Raw genomic sequence first — 26,847 nt, 5'->3', positions numbered from 1 at the left:
CTCTGCTCCAGCCTTTACAGCCAGGAGTCAGTGGAGGGACAGCAAGGTGGCCTGGAGCCAACCCCTTAGAAGGACGTACTTTCGTGATCACGGCTTCCTCACAGAGGGACTCTTTCTTTCCCTTCCTGCTCATACATGTTCTTTAGAGCCTTTTAAGCTTCAAAGATGTGGCACTGGGAATTCCAGATATTTTAGCTCAGCTTCTGCACAGTGCAGCCATTGATTTTTTTTTTTTCCTCTTATTCGGATCTTGGCTGAGGGTTTTCTGAGTCCAATAGCACTCACACATAAAGACGGGAAATAGTTGATTGAAGGATGAAGTAGAAAGATGTCCTGCCCAAGGTGAGGAATTCCTCAAACTTCTGGAGCCAGAGGACAGGTTTAACTGCAGTGACAGGCTCAAGTGTGTGCCTGCATACACATACAACTATGTAGGGTAGGCCTTGTGATGTGTGATTTCTGGGAATCAAAACCAGGATGTTCTTTCCCTCTCTGTCCTCCTTCTCAGTTTTTCATCTGAAACCTCATCTTCATCCCTAGCCCATTCATCCAGTGCTTGTTTATTGAGTGGAGGCAGTATAGCTAGTGGCTAAAAGCACAGGTGTGTAACTTGGTCCTGGGTGTACTTTTTACCTATATAACATCTGGCAGGTAGATCAAGTTTGAGCCTTAGTTTGACCATGTGTAAAATGGGGATTAGAATGCTTGCCCTGTGGGAAGCATTTAAGAGATGGTGACAAGCTCTCCATATTGATGTTTGTATCCTCATTGCTGTTCTGGTGCTTCCTGTGTTTGTGGCACTGGGCGCCATGCCCTGACCTCTCACAGTGAGAGGTCAGGCCCAGTCCCACACAAGCTTGTCTGTCTTACCTCATAGGTGTGGAAGACATTCTGGTTAAGCGGAAGGCGGATATGAAGAGACACCTGGTCATTGAAGAGTCCACCCACTGTGGGCCGCGGGTGAGGAGGGTCTGGGAGGCTACAGCCTGCTGCAGAGGGTCAGGTCTCCCATGGGATGAAACTCACACCCTCCTTCCTTGGCTGCTGCCTCCAACATGTTCCTTATCCCATCGTAGGCTGTCAGGGCTGCGTTAAACCTGCCAGAAGCCGCATCATGTGATGAGGTCCGAGGGAAATGGCAGGATGCCCATTTGGGCAAAGACCAGAGGGATTTTAACATGATTGATCTGAAGTTCAAGGAGGAAGTGAACCATTACAGCAATGAGATTAACAAGGTTAGTCCAGCAATGTGTGCACTTATCACCACCATTTTAAATGCTGGTTTTTTAAAAAATTACATTTTGCTTCTCAATTGGGGCCCTGTGGAACCATTTGGCTGTTTAACAGCTAACTAGGTGAGATGTGAGGTAGGATGTGTGGAATTCATCATTTGGAAGAGCCAAGAGCTTCATTCTCTTACCCAATTACTGCTGAAAGGGAATGCTTTGCACTTTTTTTTTTTTTTTTTTTTTAATGTATATGTGTTGGGGTGACTGCATCAAAGGGGAGTGAAGAATCCCCCAAAGCCACTGTGGGATGGAGAGCAATATGGAGGACCAAAAACACTGCTGCTTGCTATACAACAGAGCCAGGGGTGAAGGTGGGGGCTCTAATCCTCACTCTGCTGTGTACTTGCTGTGTGACTTTGGGCAAGTGATAGAACCAGTCTATGCCTTGGTTTCCTCACCTAGAGGTAGGGATATAAGGAGCACCTACCTCACAGAGTTGCTGAGAGGATTAAGGAGCTAATCTACAGCACCCTCTTGGCATGGTGGAAGCACTCTGAAAGTTCCCCAAAGTCCCTGTCTGCTTTTCTGCTAGTTCTTGTACAACTCAGAAAAGAGGGAAGTCCCCGGACAGGACAGCATTATAGACTGGGCTCTCCACCTTCTTGTCCTAGAGCTGGGGCTTCCAGTCCTACAGCTTGAAGGAGCCAGCCTGGCCCTTACCCTGCCTCCTGGGCCTTGAGTCCCAGCCTGAGAAGGAGAGGAGGAGCCAAAGTGAGTGCTCAACAAAAGTGTTTGCTGGATGTCTTCTTAAATGGATCTCGGCATCCCTTAGACTGCCAAGAATGCAGACCTCTTATTGGTACAAGTGTTGTCCTTGAGAGGTTTTCTTCAGAGGAGCCTTCCAGGTACCTCTCGGAGAACCAGGAGGCTCAGTTTCCAGGTTTGAATGAGAATGCTGGGGCATTGTTTCAGAAGCATCTCGGGATTGCTTCTTGTCCCTCCAGCTCCTCTTTTCCATCCGCATCCCCCTCCACCTCTCCTGTGTTGGTCATGGATTCTGCAGCCCTAAGCAGAGGCTTAAATAAACTGGGAGCCCCTCCTGGCATCTCAGGTTCCACGTAGAGGGCTTTGCTCCTGTCTGCTGGCTCTGGAGCCAAGGCCAGGCTCCCACATGGTGCTAGGGCAGCATATTGGTAAATGTGAATGTGACAGTGGACATTGGTCCTCACTGTTAGGTGTGCAGGAACCAAGGCTGTCTGCTGGGCAGATTCATAAGGGTATCACCTCAGATTTTCTTTTTAACCAGCTCTTTTTTAGAATCACAATCTGGATATGCAGGCCCCTCTGGATCTCCCTTTCTGTTCTCATTTGCCAGTGATAAGAGCCTCAGGCTTCTTGGCAGAGGGTGTCAGAAGAGTGCGGGCCATCATTTGTTAGACTTCTCTCTAAGAGTTCTAGCAAAAAGATCCTAGCCAAATGAGACCTCTTACTTTGAGTGGGATATGGCACTCATCTCTGGATAAATAGTCTAAGTTCATTGCTTCCGTATCCTGGGTTTACCTTGTGATTTGGGATTACCTTGGGATTTCAAAAGAGAGTGAAGTCACTGACTTGATGTGTTTATTTAATCTGCAGGCATGCATGCCATTTGGCCTGCACAGACAGTTCCCAGACAACAACTTGCAGATGATGGTGCAGTCTGGAGCCAAAGGTTCAACTGTGAACACCATGCAGGTGTGAGCAAAGGCGGGCCGGCTGGTTTGCCAGAAGGGTGGGGTGATGGCAGGAGGCAATTTGCAGATTTTTTTCAGTTTTAAAAGGATCATGTTCCATATAAAATGTAACAAGCACTAAAAAACAGAAAGCATATGGAAATCAGTACAGGAGGTAACCACTGCTAACACATTAATATTATAAACAAACACAGGCATAAGTGCATGTGTGTGTATAATCAGGCTTAGCTGAGATCCTGTCATGGCCTGCTTTTTTTCATTTATCTTTATAAGCATTGTCTTAGAGGACCTCTGATTGAAGGCCTATTACCTCTTTGGGTGGCTGCAGTGCTCTTGCAGGATGTTCACAAATGTTAACATTTCTTCTTAAAGTCCTGAGGACCTTGGCAAGTGCAGAGCACTATAGAGTGGGCTTCTGAGGCCAAAGGCCATCAGGAAGCCCTCTTGACTGAAGTGAAATCCAGACATACTGCTCTCCCCTCACCTGCATGAATAGTAAGAGGTGCTTTTATTCTCTTTTGGCCTTAGGATTTAAGGATCACAATAAATTACTTCTTCTCTTCAGGTAATTGCAGGCCTCAATTTCTCCATTAGGGCCTTTTGGTCCCTTCCAGGTATAATGTGATGATTCTGAAACATGGCTTCTTTTACCAACATAGCCCATTTACAAGTGACCCCAAATGTATGAAATTTTGATAAGTCAGCAAAAGGAAAACACAGCTCTTTCCTTGAAACACAAGCTCCTCTAATTTATTTGAAAATCTAGGTTGGCCTTTTAAAACCAGTTTTCATACAACTTTTCTTCCATAGCAGGCTTTCCCTCTGCTAGGACAAAGCTTTAACACATGTGTGGATCTTGAGTTTCCTTTGGGTTTCTTTTCCTCCAGATTTCATGCCTGCTAGGCCAAATTGAATTGGAAGGTCGGAGACCCCCCCTGATGGCGTCTGGCAAATCACTGCCCTGCTTTGAGCCTTATGAGTTCACCCCAAGGGCTGGTGGTTTCGTCACTGGCAGATTCCTCACTGGCATCAAGCCTCCTGTATGTATTTGGTTTTTGCTCTTGGCTCTTCTCATTGCTAGGCTCAGTGGTAGGAGGCCCATGACCTGTACCAACAACTTTGAACTTTGAGCAAGGACAATCAAGTACTAAATACTGAGCTCTTTATTGCTTACTCACTAGACCCTGTGGCCCATGAGGACCCTGTTGTGTTCACAAGAGCTTTTACAGGGCCTGGCACATAGTGACCTCAGCATTTGCTGAGAAGTGAAAAGATAAATAAGACCAATCCCAGCTCCACCTTTTCTTGCCCTATGCCCTCTCTAAACCATTTCTCACCTACTTTGAAGGCAGCTAGAGAAGAGGATGCCCCTCCCCCGGGGTACCCTCCATTGACAAAAGGAACATCACAGAGATTGATTTCATGAATCCCCACTAAAAGCACCTCCCATGGCTCCTTCACAGTGGGAGACTTGAGTAGCTGTAGCAAAGGTCTAGTTCTTCCTTGGTCAACCACAGACTTCTCCCCTAAGAAAAAGGCTTTCTCTTCATATTTGTCAGAAATGGCTTTGTGAATGTTAGTACCTTTTGTTCCTTGGTTAGTGCATCTCTGCAAGATCAGACAACTAAGACCAGGTTGTGATCAGGATCGACCCTTTGTTTCAAGGCCACTGACTGCTCCAAGGGGTCTTGAGACCCACATGGATGGGCTCTCCAGTGATCCCCCATGGCCTCTGGCAAAGGATGGAGGAGAGATGTTAGAGACCAGAACTTTTTAAACTCTGATTATGACCCCCTAGGAATCATGAAATCACTGTAATAGATAGGGACTGGCATTTCTTTTAGTAATAGAACAGAGTGATGAAAAAAGCATCTGAGTAAGGGATGGGATAGTTTCATAAAGTTCTTCTGTGAGTTTTTTGTCTTCTGTGCATGTGTGTGTGTCTATACATTTGCTGACTACTGTTGCAAGTGTGTTTCTTAGTATATATGAATTAAAATGTTTAGAAAACAATGTGTGCCTCTGGTGACACTGTTGGGGGCAGAATTCAGGGATGTGGGCTGAATGGAAGAGTAATGAGGCCCCAGCACTGTTTCCATTTGGAAAGTGGGATGTAGGGCATGGGGTAAAATGTTGCGGGTGGAACGCATGAGTGCTGGTAGGGTGCTCCTGGCTCTTGTACACAGGATCCACTTGCCCCTCTGGTCTCAGGCAAGGAAAGTCAAAGGTAACCCTGGGGGAGGATGAAGTCACTGGGCCATTGGGCCTGTCAGAGCCAAGGACCTTAGGAGATCAGACATGGCTGCTGGCAGGGTTAGCCTGTGCCACCCTTCAGGAAGCACCCTGTCCTCACTGCCGCCTCTGGGTCTCGGCCCCATCTCTCCCACAGGAGTTCTTCTTTCACTGCATGGCAGGGCGAGAGGGTCTAGTGGACACTGCTGTGAAGACCAGCCGCTCCGGCTATCTCCAAAGGTAAAAAGCACCTTCTCTGTCACCTCTGTCCTCTTTTATGCTGTCATTGACAGTTCACTTACAGTCCCTTTGGATGAAAAAACTTTTAAAAAACTGCCATGAGTGGCCTGAAACAGAAAATAGCAGATATTCTTCCCCTTCTAACAGATTGATAGAGCATGAGCTCAGAAGTTTCTGTGGAGAGCCCCTGTGTTCTGCAAACGTACCACTCCCCTCCCACCCCTGCCTCCCTGGGGTGGAGTTATGAATCCAGGGAAAGGCCTTGAGCAGTGAGGAGCTCATCTGCCTTGGGAAGGCTCAGCATCTGGGACAGTGCAGAGAGGATGCCAGGCCCAGACCTGCTGGTTTTCTGTCCTTGCTGAGAGGAAAGGGAAGAAGTAGCCCCTCTAACTGGCCTGTTTGGGCAAGGGGGAGGGGAATGAAGCTTAAACCTGAACAAGGCCTGACACCCAGAGTGGCCGTTAGGACAGGATCCCAGTGCCCCGGCCTCCCCTCCCTTGGAATGCAGCATCGAGAAGCTCTGCCTTGGGGGGTTTGGGTCATGCATGGATCTCTTTTTTTTTTTTTTTTTTTTTAAGATTTTATTTATTTGTTCATGAGAGACAGAGAGAGGCAGAGACATAGGCAAAAGGAGAAGCATGCTCCATGCAGGGAGCCCGATGCGGGACTCGATCCCGGGACTCCAGGATCATGCCCTCAGCCAAAGGCAGGTGCTCAACTGCTGAGCCACCCAGGCATCCTGCGGGTCGTGGTTCTTCATGAGCCCAGAGAACGTGTGCTGATAGAAGTGGTGGTAGGAAATGGAGAAGATGACAAAAAGAAATACCCATGCCTTTCAGGCCTGCTTTTAAGTCCCGTTCTCTGGGAACTTGGATAACGTCTGCCCAGGGAGGCAGAGCTCTTTGAGGCAGCCAGCCAAAAGGCAGGAAGCAGCAGTCCCAGCTGCTGGGGCTGGACATGAGAGCAAGGGCCAAGCAGTGGCAACTAGGCTTTCGTTCACCTGTCTGCAGCTTCCTCCTCCCAAAGAAGCACCAGGAAGTGCAGCTGCTGGCCCCAAGCTGCTGTAGCTTGGAGCCTGGGGCTTTGGAGCTTTGCTTGGCTGCCTGCAGAACAGCAGTCCCCCTTTCCACTATCCACTGCCCTGGTCTCTGTACAGATGTATCATCAAGCACTTGGAGGGGCTGGTCGTCCAGTATGATTTGACAGTCCGCGACAGCGATGGCAGCGTGGTACAGTTTCTGTACGGGGAGGACGGCCTGGACATCCCGAAGACGCAGTTCCTGCAGCCCAAGCAGTTCCCCTTCCTCGCCAGCAACTATAAGGTAGTACGCCTAGCCCTGGTGCCTGGGGGGGAGTGGGGCCCGGAGCTGCGCCATGGGCCTCGCACCCTGAGCTTTGCCATGCAGGAAGAGAGCTGTTGAAAAGCCAAGTGGGAAAGGTTAGAAAGCACCATCCAGTGCTTTGACACACTTGACATTTCCACAACCGGTATGGGGACTTTGATTGCACAAGACATCAGAAAGGCCCATGTGCCTCCAGAACAACAGCTGCCATCTGGGTCATTTGTCACATGCCGGGCCCTAAGCTAAGGTGCATCATGGACACTACTTCTGTCCTCACCACAACCTTGAGGAAGTGGGTGTTCTTCTGTCCATCTTACAGCTGAGGGGAGCAGTAGCGTATCATGAATAGCTGGTGTATGGCAGAGCTTGTGTCTACACCCAGGCCTATCTGAAACAGACTGGTGGTGTTCATACCACCATACCTTACTGCCTCAGAAATGCCTGTCACCATTGACTGAGCAGTCAGCACGTTTTGCACTCCGATACCAAAGCCATCATGATCTGCCCATGGCCACATAGCAGATGGCAGAGTTGAAGATTGCACTCCAGTGCTGACTCCTTTGCATCCTTGCACCTGTCCCAGAGCTTTGACGTCACTTCCTCTCCTCCTCTCTCCCTAGAAGCCCCACTGGGTTCTGCAGGGGTGCTGAATGTGCTGGTCTCCCCTGTTATCCCTACAGCTCCTGAAACCCCTAGCTCCCAAATCCAGGATACACAGCGAGGGCCCTGGTCAGCAGTGTGTGCCCAGCCCCTCTGAGAGGCGTTATGAGGGGCCCATACCGACCATCTTGGTCCTGGGAGGTTGTGTGACATGGCTTTTGTGTCATGCCCTCATCTCTTGGGTCTTGTGTGTGTGTGGTTTGTTTGTTTAGGTGATAATGAAATCGAAGTATCTTCATGAAGTTTTATCCAGAGCAGATCCCCAAAAAGCTCTCCGTCACTTCAGAGCCATCAAAAAATGGCAAAGCAAGCATTCCAATGCCCTGCAGAGAAAAGGTGCCTTCTTGAATTATTCACAGAAAATTCAGGCAGCTGTGAAAGCCTTGAATCTTGAGGATGGGAACCAGAATGGCCGCAGCCTTGGGACGCACCAGGTGACTTGAGGGGTGGCTGTGTCCCCAGTGCCTGGAGCATAGAAGTCTCAGTCAGGGTTGGGAGGAAACACGTTAGTTTCCTAACAGTGGGTGTGATTGTATAATCTGGCTTTATTCACTGTTAGGAAACAAATGGAAACAGATTCCTCAAATGAAAATTTAAGGAGCGGACTACTTTACAAGGGTGTGGGCAGGGTTTGGGGAAACTGAATAGGGATGGTAACTTGTCCTTACAACGGCAGGTGGACAGGAACAGGGAGAGCAGCCACCAGAAGTGGAGAGACTGGCTGTGGGCAGTAGGGAGGCTTCTTAGAGAGGGTGGTGGATAAATGCCCAGATTCACTCTCTCCCATCTCCCCCTCTGCTGCTGAGCCCTCCCATTCAGGAAACACAGCTGGCAGCAAGGAGGCGCAGGGGAAGCACTTTGAAGCAGTTAGTGTGGGATAGCTTTGGGCATCAAGTATGTGAAAGCCTGGATGAGGGGCAGGCAGGTCCTGGTTGGCCTAGGGAGGTCCTGGCTTTGCCTTTTATGCTAGCATTATTAATGACAGCTCCCCATTCAACTCTAAAAGAATTCCAGTGTGGATAGTAACTTTTGTGGTCACCCCACCTATGTTAGAATGTGCCAGAATGAGGAGCTTAGAGAGTCGTGGTCAGGAAGTACTTGCTGCAATGGATTCTGTTCACCCCGTCCTGAAGGTTGAGGTGGATTTCTTGTTGTGGTCTGGTTCGTTCTCCTTCCGTACTCTGATTTGGAGCCAGTGCCTGTGGTCTTCCATATCCTGCTGGATGTCCCCAGGAAGACAAGCCCCTTCCTGGTTTCCTCCCATGTGGCTGAGGCCTGTACTTCCTTTCAGATCTTGAAGATGTGGGGTGAGTTAGATGAGCAGAGTCGAAGGAAATACCAGAAGAAGGCAGCTCCCTGTCCTGACCCCAGTCTGGCTGTCTGGCGCCCAGACATCTATTTTGCATCGGTGTCAGAAACATTTGAAAAAAAGGTGGATGACTACAGTCTCGAGTGGGCAGCTCAAGCAGAGAAGAGTTACAAGAAATCAGAGCTTTCTCTTGACAGGTAATGACACTGACTTGTTACAGGACATGCACAGAGGGAGGATCTGCCTCTCGGGCCCTTCCTCACCCACTCCAGAAGGGAGGGCAGCCTCCTGGGTTTGAGCCTCCAGCAGGAGGGAGGGAAGTAAAACAAAAGACACCTTGCAGGCCCAGAGGGCTCTAGGACAGGCAAGAACAGGAGTGAACTCCCTGCCTAGGCCAAGACGGAAAACAATGCTCTGCTGGATGGGAACTGCAGAAATGACCTCTCTCAAGTTTGGCGTGACAGCCATGGCTAAGTGAGAAGTAGGGAATCTGCTCACTATTCAGTAGCTTCTAGCTCTGACCCAGGGCAAATCATTCATGGCCCTGTAATACCATGGCTCAGCCACTCAGGAAGGGTTGAATCTAACTTCCCTGGTGTTCTCCGAGCTTTGGATTCTGAAATCTTAGGAATGAAGGACCACGTGTAGTCCTCAGCTTGGACCTGTGACTTGCTCATCAATAAATAGGGAAATCCTGTAATCTGGGTAGATGGGAAGCCAGGCATGTACCAGCACCGAGCCACATTGGATTAAAACATCAAAAGTGTCTCCAAGGAATGGCTTTTGTGGGGTTTGTATTGGAGCAGTCCCCTAGTCATGGGATCCTTTGCACTCAGCTCACTGAGCCTGGCCTACAGAGCTGGAAGACCTCAAAAGTATGGACTTTTTTTTTTTTTTTTTGAGGGGTGGAACAGCTCACTCTTTATTAATGGAAGGCTCTGGGTCACTTAGAGCTGGTGTACTTGGTGACAGCCTTGGTGCCCTCAGATACGGCGTGCTTGGCCAGCTACCCAGGCGGCAGCAGACATACCGCTGTCTGGACCTCCCGGGATGTCATTGTGGTTCAGCCTGAGTACTGGGCCAGCCGGGCAGCCTTGCCAGCCAGCCATTCAGACACCTCGTTCACAAACGAGTTCATGATGCTCATGGCCTTGGAAGAGATACCGATGTCAGGGTGCACCTGCTTTAGCACCTTGTAATGAAACATTGAGTAGGTTTCCTTGCGCCGGCTAGGCTTTTTGGACTTATCGCCAGAACTATGGCCCCTTCGGCCCCTTCACCTGCCTCCCTGCAGCTCAGGACACTGGCTGTTTACCTTCAGAAGGATGGGCAGTGGCACTGCAGGAGGAGTGGGAGAGTTTAGCTCTGGGGAGTGTCACTTGGGTTTGCAGGGCCAAGTTGGGAGGCAGTGCTGCCTCAGTGGCTCTCCCAGGGGACTTGTTAACAAGCAACAAGCTCAGGGTGAAACTCCAAAGTTCTGGAGGTACTCCTCTGTCAGGAATACTGACAGGTACCCAGACCTCAGCGGTTTGAAGTAACTGGGAGAGATGACACAGCAGGTTAGAGAAAAGTCTGACTTTTTTTTTTTTTCCTGAGATTTAATTAATTTATTTAGAGAGAGAGAGTGCACATGAGCAGGGGAAGAGGCAGAGAGAGGGAGAGAGTCTCAAGCCGACTCCCCTCTGAGCACAGAACCCGATGCAGGGCATGATCTCATGACCCTGAGATCCATGACCTGAGCTGAAATCAAGAGTCAAGATGCTCAGCCAACTAAGCCTCCCAGGCGCCCCAGAGAAAAGTCTGACTTTTAAAAAGCACTTGCTTAGAAATGTAGCATTACCACTTTCTCTAGTACGTGCATTTTGTCTATGTCGGTTGAGCCCCTTCCTTGTTCCATGACTGTTGCGTTAATGCAGTATTCCTGTGGCTGTTTTAAAAGAGCTAGCTTTCATAGGAAGAATGGTGAATAAATCACATAACTGTAGAGCATGCACGCTACCCAAGTAACCCGCAGCCATTTGCACCAATTAAGAAAACAAATACTCCCCTTCCTCTCCAGCCCTATCCCCATAATTGCTTTGGTGAACCTCTTCCTAGTTTATACAGTGGAGGTGGGGAAAAAGGAATTAACAAAGGAAAACATGAATAGCAGGCTCAGAATTTCTCACTGCTTAGGGCACTCATGGTGACTGGTGCAGAGTAGACATGTAACATCCTCTGGACAAGTGTGAACAGTCTGAGCACGGACATCTAGAGGTTTAGCCACCTAGCTGGGATCTATACTGTGTAATTTAGGTCATCCTAGGGTCAGTAATGGGATTTTAAGGATTAGAAGAAGGACCATTTACCTAGAAATAACAAGCCCAGAAAGAAGGTGAGCTGATAGTGCCATGCACCCTGGTTTTGGGTGACATTGACAGCTCCTAACAGATAGACAGGTGGTGTCTGCACTCCTAACCCCTGCCACCCTCTGCCCCATTTCAGGTTGAGGACTCTACTGCAGCTGAAGTGGCAGCGCTCGCTATGTGACCCGGGTGAGGCTGTGGGCCTGCTGGCTGCCCAGAGCATTGGAGAGCCCTCCACACAGATGACCCTGAACACCTTCCACTTTGCTGGCAGAGGCGAGATGAATGTCACCTTGGGCATTCCAAGGTGTGGGGCTGCAGGGGTGCATAGGGTGGGGTCTGTCCTAAGCCCACTCCTGGGGAGAAGTCATTTAATTGAGAGTGAGACAGAGAAATAGGAGGGAAGGAAGTGGGCATCTCATCAAAAATGGAGATTAGGGTTGGACTTTCTGGAACCCAACTGGTTTCTGTGGCTCAATCAGTGCCTAGGCCTCTTAGAATCTATTTATCTCTTTGCCAATTCCTCTGTCAGTTACCTGGGATGTTTATGAAGTTGCACTCCTGGGGTCAGAACTCAGGAACAGATATGGTTAACAAGCCCCATGCACCCTGGTTACCTAACTCCAGGGGCACCATTCACCTAGAATTTGACCCACAGTGGCCCTTCAGGTAAGTGTGTGCATCTACAGGATGATGGCCACTGGGCAAAAAGAAAGAGTGGAGACCCACCTGCATTCAGTACCTGGCCCTGCCACTTTCTGGCAGAGAGACTTGAATTCCTCAGCTTCCCTAACCTCAGGATCCTCGACCTGTGGAAGGGAGGAGGCCAGGGCCACCATGCACTTGGGCTCTGTGAGCTGACAGAGCTCACAGGCAAGGCTAGGAGCATGATGGTGCCTGCACCCACTAGGAGCACTGCAGATGCTTTACCCATCCCCACATCTCTCATGTATTCCATAAGCTCTTAGTAAGCATCCAGTGTATGCAAGGCTGAGGTGATAGGAAACAAGAATACTAGTCTGTCCTTGAGGAAAGAGCCCATGCTCCCCTGGAGAAAACTGACATGAGCGTCACTTCCTGTCATGCAGTGGGCCAGAGCTGGGACTTACTGATTCAGCGTATTTCCTTGCAAGATCCCAAGGCTTCTCAGATCCTAGAAGAGCTCTGACATCTTGATAAGAAAGACCTCACACAAATAGGGAATCTGGGTATCTCTTATGATGTGCCCTTGTTCTGTGACAGGTTGAGGGAGATTCTCATGGTGGCCAGTGCCAATATCAAGACACCCATGATGAGCGTGCCCGTGTTCAACACCAAGAAAGCACTGAAGAGAGTGAAAAGTCTGAAGAAGCAACTCACCAGAGTATGCTTAGGAGAGGTAATTGTCTGTTGGGCCTGGCTGCGCCCTGGGTGGAGGCATTTTCCTGCATCTCCCATCTGTGAAGAACAGAATTTGCTGACTGTTCAGACTCTGGGTTCAGACTCCCACAGATGAGGGAAAAGCTTCCTCTGCCAGGTGCTAAGCAGGGATGAACCAGTAAGCTTTAAAAGTAATCATCAGTTCTGCATCATTATCGAGTGCCTTAAAAATGCTTCCTGCAGTAGCTTACTGGTGCTGCTGGAGTCCGCTGCCTGCAGCCTTGCCATCCTCTGGAGGTGACCTACTAGCTGTGGGTCCCTGTCCCCTAAGGATTCACACTGGCAGAACTCAGTGGGGTTTCTTTGGGGTTTTGGCCTGTGGCCTCTGCTCCTACCCCCTTAAACCCTTGGATTTCCCAAAACCCACTTGGCATGTGCAGTCCTCTGGAACTCAGGCAAGTTGGGTTCTCTCTTTCCACCTGGTTCAAGGTGTTGGAGAAAATTGACGTCCAAGAGTCCTTCTGTATTGGAGAAAAACAGGACAAGTTTCAGGTGTACCAGTTGCGGTTTCAGTTCCTGCCACATGCGTATTACCAGCAGGAGAAGTGCCTGAGACCTGAGGACATCCTGCACTTCATGGAAACAAGGTGAGGACTTGGGTACATTTATTGTTTAGTTTTGTCATGGGCCTTGAGTGTCCAGGCCGCAGGCCTCCTAGAGATTCAGTGCATTTGTCTAAATGGGTCCTTCAAGGGAAAGATCTGGGAAAACAGCAGGCCCTCTAGCCTAATTTGGACACCTCATTCCTAATCTGGCTTGTGGGTGTGACTACATTAACCATACACCATTCTCAAACTTTGCTTCTCTCTGGCTGAGGAATCTTGTCTTCTCGGTTGTGGAGGCTCTAAGATGCGGAAGTATGTGTGCCGGAAGGAGGATGGAGCTCTGTCACAGTGGTGCTACTATGAGGGCAGGCCAGCACGCGGTGATTTTTGACAAGATGTTCCAGGCTGCATTATGTGGTTACTAATACATTTATATTCTGTTTGAGTCCAATGGCATGCTGCTTTTAAACCCCTGTTCTGTAGCTGGGGTTTCCTGCAGCTTCTTACAGAGAAATTCTGGTTCCTTTCTGGGAGGGAGAATAAACATCCTTCTCTCTGAAGTGTAAATTACTGCTGGGCATTTAAAAAGTACAGGCCGGGATCCCTGGGTGGCTCAGTGGTTTCGCACCTGCCTTTGGCCCAGGGTGCGATCCTGGAGTCCCAGGATCGAGTTCCGCGTCAGGCTCCTGGCATGGAGCCTGCTTCTCCCTCTGCCTGTGTCTCTGCCTCTCTCTCTCTCTCTCTCTCTCTCTCTATGTCTATCATAAATAAATAAAAATAAATCTTTAAAAAAAATAAATAAAAAGTACAGGCCACGTGCTGAGTACACAGGAGTAGGGTGGTGGGCATACCAGTGCCTGGGGTATGACAAGAAGAGCTAGTGAAACACTTCTGACTGACCAGCTGACCCTAGATCATGCCACACAAACTCAAATGGCTGCAGGGCCCTGCAGATAACAAGCCAGTGAAGCAAGTCAGGAGGCCCCCAACAGGCTGGAGAGTGCAGAATCTGCCTTAGGGGGACAGGAATGTGGGTCAAGGTGGCCAAATGTTCTGATTCAAAAATTAAAAAAAGAAAGAAAGCCTCTCCTCCCATTTTTTTTTCTTTCTGTTTTGGCTATTTGGTTGCTTGATTTTGCCTTTATGAATAAGAAGTTTCCTAATTTTTAAATACCAGCAACTAATTCATATATCTTCAGAAACTTGGTAACGCCCAAATAGATCTTGTCTGTCAGCAGGAGCCTGTTACATCAACCACTGCCTTTAATCTAGACTAACTCTCAGGCCTTCTCTGAGCCTCACTGAAATGGAGAACCAATGGGGCAGAGTAGAGGCAGAGCCCGCTGGTTCAGTCATCCCCCCAACCTTCACTGAGTGATACCCGTTCAAAGTTGAGTCATGGATGCAATGTGGCCAGAAAAGTCACCTGCTCTGCCATTGGCCCTCTTTTTCTCTCTCACCTGAATATGTGAGCTGGCTTCAGGCCAGCCCTCCTCCAAACATGTTCAGGATGGTGGGTATTATGGTGGGAGAGTGTGGTTGTGAACCCATCCCCTTGGAAAGGGACTACCTCCTGGCAGGTCCTGTCCCCCATTTGTGTGAGCCTGGGTGAATTTGTTGCTGGCTGGGCCTTGGGGAACACATGCATTGCCATCCACTTAGGTGGAGATGGTTCCTTTTACCAGGCAGATCCAGTGTTCTTATGATGCTGGGCCATGTCACAAGAGACATGCCTCCAGCCTGCTGGCTCATTAATTAATGTGGAGGAACATAACTCCCAAGAGCATTGCGTATTTGTGCTGGCCAGGCAACCTTTTTTTAAGAAATGGGAATTAGGAGCACATGGCCTCCTGAGAATTACCAAGAGCAGGCTAAGGTGCATGGTCTGCCCCGTTTCTAGTCACCTTGGGCTTTCACCTGCCAAGCAGGTAGGTCAGCATGAGGCATGTACTAGGCTGTCCTGAGAGGTCTTTTTACTTATATTATCTCAGGGAATTGAAAAATCCATCACCTGTTAAAAATTTTTTCTTGATGAGGGAAAGGCCTGGCTGCTTCTCAGATGTGAAGTACTTTTTCAGCTCCTAGTTTGTGTTTTGCTTGTGTACTTGGAAAGCTGTGAGAAACAAAGCCATGTGCGGTGGCTCTTGGTAGAGCTACTCTGCGACTCAAGCAGATTGGGCCAAAAATGAGAAAAGGAGTAATGTGTGAACTGGGCTGTGGTTTGGGCTATCCTTGACAGGCTTGGGCAGCACAGCAGCCACATGAAGGCCTCTTACAGACCATAGGGAAATGTCAGTGTGCTCCCTAAGAATGACAGTACACCTCCTACCATGCCGCCCCACACCTTTTCTCCCTTCCTGCCCCGCACCTCCTCCCCTGCCTTTTCTCTTCTCCCCTGCCCTTTCTCTCTCCTCCTCTTTCTTCTCCCAGCTATTGGATCATGAGACTATTTTGACAATAGATTGGAGAAGGAAAGAAAACACAGAGGCACTTCTCTAGATGGAGGTGTATAAGCCTTGAAGGTTCTGTAAATATTTGTACTGAAATCTGTCACTTTGGATGTTAGTTTAAATCATCTGGAAGGTGGTTTGGGGTGGTGAAGTAGAAAGAGCACTGAGCTAGGAGTCAAGTGCTAAGCTCTGGCCTCCCGTCCCCAGACATGAAACAACCAAGCTGGCAGTGTGCAATTACAGCTTCTTTGAATCCCACTTTGCAAGCAGCAGGTGGCGGAGCTGTTGCCAAGGCACTCTTGGAAACACCCAAGGGTCATAGTCTATTTGCAACTATTTATGTGGAATGGGAAGTTTCCCTGTAGCCTATACCTCCTGTTCCTTTTTGGTTGCCACGTTCTGATAAATAGCAAAACCTCACAGAACAGCCATTGTGGGCCTTCAGTTCCCTTGCTCTTGGCAAAACCACAGAAGGGCAAACTGTGCCCTCGGGAGGACTCTGGCATGCTAGTCACATGTCAGCCACTCAGCGGTCAGGGTTCATTCTGCTTTCTCACCTCTCATGTTCTCCAGCAATCTTGTTCACTAAAAGAGGCAGGCCAGGCAGAAGGGATTCCCAGCAAGGGGAGATTAGGGAAGGTCTCCTTGGGAAATTCCATCTGCACACAAATGCAGCCTTGGGGGTTGGGTGCAGCTCCAACAGGTAGAGGAGCTGGGGAGATTGCTGGCAGAGCAAATGGCTTGGGCAAGAGCCCAGAGGATGCACCAGGGCAGGTAGGAGCAGATGAGTATTTGGGGGTGGGGCCAGTTGTGGAGGGCTGCAGGGAGGAGCCTTGGAGAGGTGACACTGGCCAGTCGCAAAGCTACTAGCCTAGAGAGTCCAGTCAGAGCAGCAGCCCCAAAGTAGCTGGGGGGCAGAGAGGCAGCAGGCCTACGGCTTCCACATCCCCATCCATCACACTTCCTCTCCTCACTATGTGATAGGCTTGAGTCAGGGTGGGAATGTCCCATTGTACAGATGAGATCGAGGCCTTCGTCTCCAGTTTTGGCTGAAAGCAGATTTGAACCCGAGCCTGGCCTTCCAGAAATGTCTCATTCACCCCCTCTTCTCAGTTTGCATCTTCTCAAGTCAAGGCTGGCCTTCCCTCAATGGCCCTTGTCCCCATCCTCAGTGCTTGGTGACCAGGTTCTTCCCTGGATTGGTGGCTGAGGAGACTTTTCTGCCCAAGGCAGAAACCTCAGCAAACCATGCACAACTTTAAAAAGTTAAAAAAATAAAAACAAGGAGAGTGAACAGTAGTCTTTTGCTGTTAATAAGCAAAATAGTAAATATTTGACCTGCCTGCTTAAATTAAGAGTGCACTCCTGTATTTTCATCCTTGCTTTGCTCCCAGGGCACATGATACACACATCATAGGCACTGAGACAGCACAGGATGGCTGGCTGGCTGAGGAACTGATACTTAATATAATTAAAAGTAATCCATTTTGGCATGCTGTTCTGGCCTGAAGAAGAAGACAGGCAAAAGATTCTGTGAAAAAAGAAGCAGGGGGCAGAGGGCAGGGTGAGGCCTTAAAGGAGCTTAAAAATAGGAAAGAAGAAAGGTGAGGGGCCTGGAAAGGCCCCATAGGCTCTGATGCAAGTTGGTTCTTTTAAATTGGTTTGGTTCCAACCTGTCAACATGATTTATGGCCACAAAGTAAGTCATCATTGCCCTTCAAAACTCTGATGAACTCTTGCACATCTTAGTTCTTTCATCAAATTGTCGGGGCTCCTGCCCCAAGGAGACAGGAGTTGTCAGGCCCAAGCCATGCTACTTTATAGAGATGCTGCGAGGGCAGGCGGGGGAACAGTTCTAGTCCTGGACCAGACTCCCCTCTCCTGCTATAGAGTCTGTGGTCCTCGTCAGACATCAGCCACAGTTGTGCTAGCAACTTTGCTTACGGACCACCCACTTTGCCAGGCCTTGTGACAATTATTGGGCAGGGGGTCATTTCTAAGCCTTAAAACATGACTGCCTAGTACATATCCATACCTACATCTTACAGATGAGGGAGTTAAAGCTCAGTAGACTCTCATGCCGAAAGCCATACACTTGAGGAGTGGCAGGCCATAGTAGGTTCAGATCAGGCCTGCTGGGTTGTGAAGCAAGTGTGCTCTGTGACATGCTCTGTGCCTTTCAGAAACAGCAAGAGGGTGAGGGAAGTGAGCTGAGAGGAGACACTGTATCTATCTCATGTGTAAATCCCTGACACTGCCCTAGATGGCTGTGAGTCCCCTGGACAAAACATCCTAGAGAGTAGAGATGCTGGTCCTGAATGGGGCTATGTGGTTTTCTTCTCACTTTAGGTTCTTTAAAATTCTGATGGAATCCCTCAGAAAGAAGAATAATAAAGCTTCAGCTTTCAGAAGCGTTAACACTCGGAGAGCTACCCAGCGGGATCTAGACAACTCTGGGGAGTCGGAGAGGAATCGGGTGAGTCCCCCAGGGGACAGCACAGGGGAGAGTCCCAGGGCTGGGAAGCCTATAGGGTGGCTACTTAGGGCCTTAGTCTTCTGTCCTAGGAAGGCTCTGAGATTATTTTCAGCCCACCTCAAGCCCCTTCATGGTTTTGGCCCCTCTTTCCTTGTACCTTATCATTTATCTGCCATGCTGACAGAGCCACAATGGGGTTGCTAGATAACAGGTCTGACTGGCCTTGGGTGAGGGCCCAGGGTCATCCATCTGTCTGCTCTCAAGGACCACTCTGTAAGTGATTTTTATGCTGAGAATAGGCTCAAAGTAGTGGTACCCACTGGGCTTTCTAATTCTTTTTCTGGTTTCATGTTGCTCTCTGCCTTTGACTTCCCTGGGCTGGGTGAAGTGAGGCCGTAGAGTACTGGCAGGAACTAAGAGAGGCATTTGGAAGCAGGAAATTTAGGCTATAGGAATAAAAATGGAAGGAGCCAGGGAGAAGCCTTTGGAGGCAAAATAGTCCAGGAATGATGATACTTCACCTGCCAGGAGATGCAGGGGCAGTGTGGGAGCAGGTTGCCTAGTGTCATCTGAGCCAGCACTGGCTTGTAGGGCTACATAGCAATAGTTTAGCAAGTACCAATGCAGACAGCCTGGTGGGGGGGCTGGGAGAGCTGTAGTGAGGACTTGGTACTGCCTCTACCTTGCTGTAGGGCCTTAGCTATGTCAGCTCCTGTCTCTGAGCCTTTCTCTTCACCTCTAAAATGACAAACTTTCCCAGGCCAGAGAGAATACTGGATCTTTGGCCTGGGAGGTCTACCAGTTGGCTAATGGAACACAGATGGGCATGGATGGTCTTTGAAAGGCTATTTAGTCTATCCTTAAGGCACCTGGAAGAAGTCTACAAGAAATTAGGAGCCAAGGCTAGAAGGTGTAAATATTTGGTTTTTAATATAGTAGTACCACCAAACCAATCCTCTCTCTCTTCATCTCCACCTACAACAAAAATATTTGGAACAATATTTTATATCATTTTTTTAATGATTTGGAAAGCCTTGTCACTTTTTTTTAGTGTTTTTTAAAGCAAGATTTTACGAGTGATACGTGTGAAAATGAAGCTTGAAGAGAAGGAGGCAGGGAGTGCAGGGCTGGCCCAGAGCATGGACTGAATGTATGGTTTGGCTAGGAGGATGGGTAGGGAGATGGGTGGTTAGGAGGGTGGCAGGTAGAAGTGAAATGAATGGATGGATAGTATAATAAATGGAGGCAGGCAGATAGGTTACTGATTGGATGAAAAGGAGGATGGATGGGTAGAGAGATGGATTCACCAAGCACTGGGTATTAGAACCAGTCTTCTTCCTTGTCCTCAAATCACAGGGAGAACAGGAAGGCAATGAGGAAGAGGAGGGGCCCATTGTGGACGCTGAAGCTGAGGAGGGAGATGCTGATGCCTCTGATGCCAAACGCAAGGAGAAGCAAGAAGAGGAGGTGAGGGGACTGGCCGGGGTCAAGGGGCTGTGGTCACATCCCTGTCACACCTACAGGAAACTTGCTTGTCACATAAGCCACACCTTTATTATCCTGCTGGAACCCATTAGGAACCTTGAAGCAAATCTGGCCTGCCCAGCACACTTCTCAGTGGGGAAGATAAAGCTCACAGGGCGGGAATTGGGCAGGGGCCATCCCAGGGCTGCCCTTTGGCTCTATACTGAATCATATTCAGGGACCTAGAGGCTTTTGCAAGGACGTGAAGTCAGGCTGCCTCTTATTTTTACAATGAAAGTAAGTCACATGGGGGCAGTGGGTGGATCAGTCAGGTAAGCTTCTGACTCTTGGTTTTGGCTCAGGTCATGATCTCACGGTTGTGAGATTGAGCCCCACGCCACACTCAGTGGGGATCTGCTTGAGATTCTCTGTCTCCCTCTGCCTGCTCGCTCTGCCTCTCAAATAAATCTAAAAAAAAAAAAAAAAAAAAAAAAAGCCAATCTCATGACTGCTGCTAGGACAGAGGGCAGTTTAGAGGAAATTGACAGGCAAGAGGGCGCTCGTGGAAAGTGGAAGGGTGTTGGGAGTTGGGACTGAGGGGCCAGCATTTGTAGGGGAGGGGCTGCCAAGACAGAAGGCGGCCCAGCAGCTTGGCTGGGGCCAGTCACGTAAGGCTCCTGTTGGGCTCCTTGCTCAGTGGGGAGCCTGCTTCTCTGCCCCTTCCCCTGTTTGTGTGCACATGCTTGCTTGCTCTTTCTTTCTCTCTCTTTTTCTCTCTCAAATTTTTTAAAAAACACAGATAAGGTGTCTGCGGGGTGCTTGTTCTGCAGACTAAGTCCAGACACATGTGGAGATTCAGGTGACACAGACTGTACTTCTTCCCCTGCCAGGTCGATTATGAGAGCGAGGAGGAGGAGGTTGAAGAGGAGAACGAGGATGAGGACATGCAGGAGGAAGAGCACATCTCTGGGAACAGTGCTCACAAGGCCCAGGAGCAGAATGAAGAGGTGGGCTCCGGCCCCGAGGACTCGCCACCTGCCACCCCCCTCACACAGCCCCGGAAATCCACCCAGAACAGGGAGCCCCAGGGAGCTGAAGCCAAGGAGCGCCGGGTCCAGGCCGTGCGCGAGTCCCACCCATTCATTGAGGACTACCAGTACGACACTGAGGAGAGCCTGTGGTGCCAGGTCAGTGCCATACCACCCCAGCAGAGCATCCAGCAAGGGGCCTGCTGCTGAGCTCCCCCAGTGCTGTATATGTGAGTCTGATTGGCCGGGCCCTGTGGATACTTTTAAACCTCTCACCTCGTTTCGTTTTCAGTACCCCAGAGTTGTTGTGGAGGCCAGCGGGAGTGTGCTGGTTCCTCACACCCATGGCCTCTGGTCACCAACTTCAGAGTTGCAGGCACCACCTTTGGAGTTCCCTTAAAGGCGGGCCAGTTAGGATGCCTGCACAGCTACACACGGACTGATGTTTTTGTTCTTTGCTTTGATCAAGTCCAGTGGTTCCCAAAGGGCAATGTGGATAAGAGTCATTGAGCAGGTTACATATATGAAATGACCAATGTGACACTTTGTGGTGATTGAAAGGCTATTGAGGGCACTGTTGAGTAGATAGGATTTTCACCAACATCTGTGAAGGTGTCCCTCCACTATTTGCACCTTCATCTGGGTGACTAGAGATGGCTGCTGTGTGTGCAGTCTGTTAGCCATCCAGTGTTCATGTGTACACACCCACCTACACACCCAGCCTGCCCCTGCAGGGCCTCCTGCCCCCAGCCAAGCAAGCTTGTTTGCTAAGCAAGCTTTGAAGGCATTGCCTGGGGAACCATTGGAGGTGGGGGGACAGGGCTCTGCCTCCCTCTTGGGGCTACAGGGTGGCCCCCGCCCCAGGCACAAATCTCCCTCCTCTTGCAGGTGACAGTGAAGCTCCCTCTGATGAAGATTAACTTTGATATGACCTCTCTGGTAATGTCCTTGGCCCAGAGTGCGGTCGTCTATGCAACTAAGGGCATCACGAGATGCCTTCTGAATGAAACCACCAACAAGAAGAATGAGAAGGAGCTTGTCTTAAACACAGAAGGAATCAACCTGCCAGAACTGTTCAAATATGCTGAGGTACATGTCCCATCTCCAGGTTGTCTGCTGGCTGAGAATGAGGTCCTTACTGGCTCAGGGCCTTGCTGCCATCCCTGGGCCTTCTTCTTGGGGATCCATCCACATGCACATTAGCCTAGTTATGACTTGAGGTAAAGAAACCAGCTTAATTTTATCTATCCCAGGGTTTCTCAAACTAATTTGGCTGTATTTTTTTTTTTCCTTAAAATTAAAACCTCCCCAAAGTAGATCTGTAAGAAACAATTGCTGAGTTACTGGCTTTACCAGATGCCTTTACTGGCATCTGGTAAAGGAGACCCTGGGAGCAGAAGTGGCCCAGACCAGCCACCCAGTGTGGTGGGTGCTCCAGCAGCATGTCTGTCCATCCATCTAAGCTATTTCTTCATTCTCCCACATTGTGTCTCAGAACCTTCTGAGATGCTCTCAACGCCCAGGCATTGGTGTTTCCCCAGAGAATACTGAAGTGCTAGGATCCCTATAGTTCACTCTCCTAGGTCTGCACCCCGCTGACAAAGTTCTCCCTTCCTGGAACATTTCTCCTCCCATAGCAGCTGCCTTACAAAGGTCCTTGCTGCCCTGGAGCCTTTCACTGATACCTCTCTGAGGACAGAGCAGGGTGGGCTTATACCTCCTAAGACTCAGCCCCTGGCAGGGTGAACTCTGTCAGGCTCATGGGGTTTGTTTAAACAAGCCCAGGGTCTCCACCATGCCCTGTGGGGATGACCTGCCATAGTGACCTGCCACCTCGGGGCCCCCAGAATAGGTGAACTGGAGCTTCAGGCCTCTGATGAGACCCGGCTTTCCCCCACGGAGCTCCCCAGTCGCTGCCCCATGTGTCCTGGAGAGGGATTTAAGTGTCTACTAGAGAACCTCCCTCACCTACCAAAGAAAGTCTCAATTCTAGGAAACAAGTCTGTTAAATAAATATTTTTCTTCCTGTTGACCTGAAGCAGGTACCAAGTTATCTCTGGGCTCTGGTAGTGACAACGAGACAGACCTTGGGGCCTGGCTACCTGTAGCTCTGCCTACGCTTGTCCCCTTTGCTAATCCTGGGCCACCTCACCACGTCATCATCAGCTGTGCTTGACTGCCAGACAAGGAGCTCAGCCAGGGTGGATCATGACAAAGGAAGGGAGCAGAAGGCCAGGCCCTCCCACTCAGCCCTTCCTTCCTCCCTTAGGTTCTGGACTTGAGCCGCCTCTATTCCAATGACATCCATGCCATGGCCAGCACATATGGCATTGAGGCCGCACTGCGGGTGATCGAGAAGGAAATCAGAGATGTGTTTGCCGTGTATGGTAAGAGGAGCTATGGAGACCTCTCAGAAGATGCCTGCGTGGTGGGCCAGCCCTGTAGGGAACCAAAATGTTGGTACAGTGAGCATGTGGCCTATGGGACACCGTGAGAGCAACCTGGGAGGACAGGTTTTCAGTCCCATCACTGAGGGCCCTCCTGACTTTTGTTTTCTCATCTAGCCTCTGAAGAAGCTCCTGTCTGATGATGTGGCCCCAGCCTGCCTTCACGGTTTTGGCTCCCAAGTGAAACCATGCCATTAGGTTCTCATGTCTCACAAGTCTAGAGTTTGTTTCCTGGGCTAGTGGATAGAAATGGAGAGTGGGTTGTGCTGATGGTGGCCAGGGATGGGGGTGGGAGAGGGCTGCGCAGCCCAGGTTGGGGGCTAAGTAGCCACACGAGCAGGTGACTGAGCTGGACATGGAGCCTGAAGGTCTGACCTCTGAGCCTCTGCCCTGGCTTGAGTCAGGTGATGCTGTCCCAACTGTCTCCTTGTCATTACATAATCCTTCCCAATGTTGCTGCCCATGTGACAGGCATTGCGGTCGATCCCCGCCATCTCTCCCTGGTCGCCGACTATATGTGCTTCGAGGGCGTTTACAAGCCGTTGAATCGCTTTGGGATCCGATCAAACTCCTCCCCTCTGCAGCAGATGACATTTGAGACCAGCTTCCAGTTTCTGAAGCAGGCCACCATGATGGGTCAGTGCCCCTGGCTTCTCTCTCCTAAGTTTGCTCTGGGCAAACAGGTTCATCCCTTGGGCACCTTCCACACTCCTTCCACACAAATAAAATCCTGGAGTCTCACTGAAGAAGAGCAAGCAGTAGATGGGAAAGCCACCTCTACCTTACCTGAAGGAAAGGGAGGAGGGCCTTGCTCACTTTCTGCAAGCAGTGCTACCTCACAAAACCTCATTGGCCTCCAGGACACAGGACCTCCTGCTGGCCTCTGAGATGCCCCATCATCCCAGCCTCTGTAAGCCCCTGACATCACCCTAACTTCTCTCTCCCCAACTTAACAAGGGCTCTTGTGTCTCCCAGGATCGCATGATGAACTGAGGTCCCCTTCTGCCTGCCTCGTGGTCGGGAAGGTCGTCAAGGGCGGGACAGGCCTATTCGAGCTCAAGCAGCCGCTGAGATAGTGGCTACCATGTACCATCCGCCCAGCCTGGAGGATAACCCGGAGGACCTGGAGGAGGGCTGGGCCTGCCTGTCACATGAGAGGCCTGGGAGAACAGAGCCCAGGTGGTTCAGAGTGGCTGTGCTAGGCACAGCAGTGATGTTGGGGGTTCAAAAAGCAGCTGGCCCCTGGGCTGGACCAGCTTCACCTGGAAAGTGACAGCATTCCTTGCCCTTCCCTGTCTCAGGATCTGAGCAGGGTTCACTGAGTCCCTCTGAGGTGGCCCGCCCTTCCCCTTTGTGACCTTCTGAAGCAAGGAGGTGAGGTCCTGTTGCTGTGAGCAGCCAGTGGCTACAAGCAGGATCCCTGGGGGCTCTCGAGTGGGAACCTGGAGCCTGTCGCCCCATGGCCTGCTTCTCCCAGCTACGCCAGTTCCTAGGGGCAGAGTTCCCATAGAGTCTCCACCCAAGTCTTTTTGCCTGCTGAACCCACACCTCTACCCACCCAACTTCTGTACCCGGGGTGGGGCCCCAGCAGCTCAGCCCCGCACTTAGAACCCTGAGTCACCAGCTGGACTGTTTGAACAAGGTGCCTGGCTTATCTTCCCTGGCTCTTCTCTCAGCCCCGTATTGAGGCCCACAACCCTCTCTGTGGGCCCTGCTTCATCTGGGCCGTCCAGCCTCCCTTAACCTCTGGCACCACAGCAGGGGACCCTGGCATGAACAGAAAATCAGAGGACTTGTACAAAGGCTTTGTAAAACTAGAGGCTGTTTCTATTTTTGTCTAATGTTATTCCAGCTCAGGCTGAGTAATAAACATCACTGGAACTAGCTATTTGGAGGGAAAAAAATTGAAGAGACTTGGGTTTTTTGTTTTTTTTCCTTGGTTTGTGGTTTTTGCGTTTGTGATTTGAGAGCCCAGGACTGTGATTTCTCAGCACAGTCACGTCTTGGGTCTCTTCTGTTCTTGTTAGAGGCTGTAGGGGAGAGCCCGGCCCCTGCAGCCTCCCCCTCCGACCCCAGCCAGCCCCTGCTGCATCCTTTTCCTGAGCCAGCTTCTGGCCCTGTGGCCAGGAGAGTAGAAGCCAGTGGGAAGGAGCCATGTGTGTGGGGTGGGAAGGGAGGCGTTGCTTGGGGAGAATGCCTATGCTGCTCCCTCCAGACACGTGACAGGTCCACCCTATGCCTCCTATGCCCACATGGGGGAAGCAGCAGGAACAGTTGACTAGGGCTCAGATACAGGGGAATATGCGCAGCTTCTGAGGGGCACAGGCAGAAGGGTCACAGTAGGATCTGTGCCACAGTTTAAGGCACACGTTCTGGGGGTAGTGGGCCAGTTCACTGCTTGGTCATTTCCACTCCTTACTAGAATTGTGGGAGACAGTTCCTCTGGAGATCACAAGGTAACTCCTGGACAAATGAACATGTGGTTGCCTGGCCCCCATAGCTCGGCATCAGTGGGTACATTCCATGGCTCTGCCCTACTCACTGAAGGTACAAAGGTGAAGGAGCAGGCCCAGAATATAGATAATACATGTTGAAGTTAGAATCAACCTGTGTTGGGAAGTGAGATGATGACCTCAAGCCTCTTCTGCTCAATCCAGCTGTGTATTTCCCGGGCACCTCTGTTTTCCCATGTTTCTCTCCCAGGATACACCTGCTTTGTAAGCAGACATTCCAGAGCTTGCACATCGTGGTGAGCCGGGAATCCCCTGGCCCCCTTGATGGCATCACAGGCTCACTTCAGTTCTCTCTGTCTGGAGCTTTCTTGGGGGGCCTCCTGTGCTGTTTAAGATGTCATAGTCTTCAGAATATCCTGTGTATTGTAAATGCTCTGAGGGCACTTTTGATTTTTTGGGAAGGACCACAAGTAGGTCCAAGCCAAATCTGATGAAGAGGACAGATCAAGGTGCATAATCATTTTTTAATCAAAGTAGGATGGGGGAAAAAAGAATGGAGAGTGATTGGTGGGGTTCACAAACCTCACAGAAACTGTGAATTCTTTCAGAACCCCAAGATGCTGGAGCAAGCCACTGTTCTTGGATGTCCTCCCCACCTTGCCCCTTCGAGTGTCATTGTCCTACCTACTTGCTTGCTGATAACTTCATTTCTTTTTTATCTTTTTTGGGTTCTTATTAAGAAAAAAAACAAAACAAAACCTACCAACATTCCTGCAAGTACCCCCATTGTGAGCCTTTGACATTTTCTTTCTAAATCAGGAAGAAAGCTGAGGGAGGGATGAACCACTTTGTCCCATTCCCAGCCTGGATCGTAACTCTTCTTTCTCTCTACTGTCCTTGTACCCAAATGCATGTACACAAACCTAAGTAGGTTCCTCCTGGGCCTCCCTGGTCCTGTCAGGGCTCTTTCGTTCCATGACTCTGCTAAACAGCTTCTGTGAAAGGTTGGCTCCTGCACATGTGACCCTCCCAGTTCTCTAGGCTCTGGGTGGTTTTGTTTTAATTTTGGTAAAGTAAAATTTACCTTTTTAGCCATTTTTAAGTATGTAATTTAGTGGCATTGAGTAGTCACGCTCTTATGTAACCAACACCATCACCTATTCACAGAGCCCTTCATCTTGCAAAACTGAAAACCTGTCACCGTCAAACGCTGATTCCCCATTCCTCTGGTGATCACTTACCCCTGGCAGCTGCCACCATCCTACTTACTGTCTCTGTGTTTGACTTCTGCCTTAGAAGAGTGGAATGATACAATATCTGCTCTTTTGTGATTGGCTTATTTTACTTAATGTAATGTCAGTGTTCATCTGTGTTGTAGTAGCATGTGTCAGAATTTCCTGTGTGAATGTTTTATTTATCCATTCATCTGTCAATGAACACTTGGGTTGCTTCTACCCTTTGGCTCTTGCGAATA

At 49.8% G+C, this 26,847-nt stretch overlaps 1 protein-coding gene across 2 annotated transcripts in view; it reads left to right on the top strand.

Annotated features, from left to right (window-relative positions):
- Positions 1–24,806, top strand: part of POLR1A (RNA polymerase I subunit A) — a 69,756-nt gene extending 44,950 nt beyond the window's left edge. For both annotated transcript variants that reach the window (XM_072770079.1, XM_072770080.1), the window contains 18 exons: positions 878–960; positions 1,077–1,235; positions 2,865–2,963; positions 3,850–4,002; positions 5,352–5,434; positions 6,591–6,756; positions 7,650–7,871; positions 8,729–8,943; positions 11,231–11,398; positions 12,334–12,469; positions 12,940–13,097; positions 17,855–17,981; positions 19,338–19,448; positions 20,336–20,632; positions 21,362–21,562; positions 22,743–22,860; positions 23,392–23,556; positions 23,896–24,806. In XM_072770079.1, coding sequence (XP_072626180.1) covers positions 878–960; positions 1,077–1,235; positions 2,865–2,963; positions 3,850–4,002; positions 5,352–5,434; positions 6,591–6,756; positions 7,650–7,871; positions 8,729–8,943; positions 11,231–11,398; positions 12,334–12,469; positions 12,940–13,097; positions 17,855–17,981; positions 19,338–19,448; positions 20,336–20,632; positions 21,362–21,562; positions 22,743–22,860; positions 23,392–23,556; positions 23,896–23,996 — 2,762 coding nt within the window. In that variant the 3' untranslated portion in view covers positions 23,997–24,806. The remainder of the gene's footprint in view (positions 1–877; positions 961–1,076; positions 1,236–2,864; positions 2,964–3,849; positions 4,003–5,351; positions 5,435–6,590; positions 6,757–7,649; positions 7,872–8,728; positions 8,944–11,230; positions 11,399–12,333; positions 12,470–12,939; positions 13,098–17,854; positions 17,982–19,337; positions 19,449–20,335; positions 20,633–21,361; positions 21,563–22,742; positions 22,861–23,391; positions 23,557–23,895) is intronic.
- Positions 24,807–26,847: the final 2,041 nt, after the last annotated feature.

This window comes from Canis lupus, chromosome 12 (genome assembly GCF_048164855.1).
Source record: "Canis lupus baileyi chromosome 12, mCanLup2.hap1, whole genome shotgun sequence".
In the NCBI taxonomy this organism is placed as follows: Eukaryota; Metazoa; Chordata; class Mammalia; order Carnivora; family Canidae; genus Canis; species Canis lupus.
This window is presented reverse-complemented; position numbering and strand designations above follow the sequence as displayed.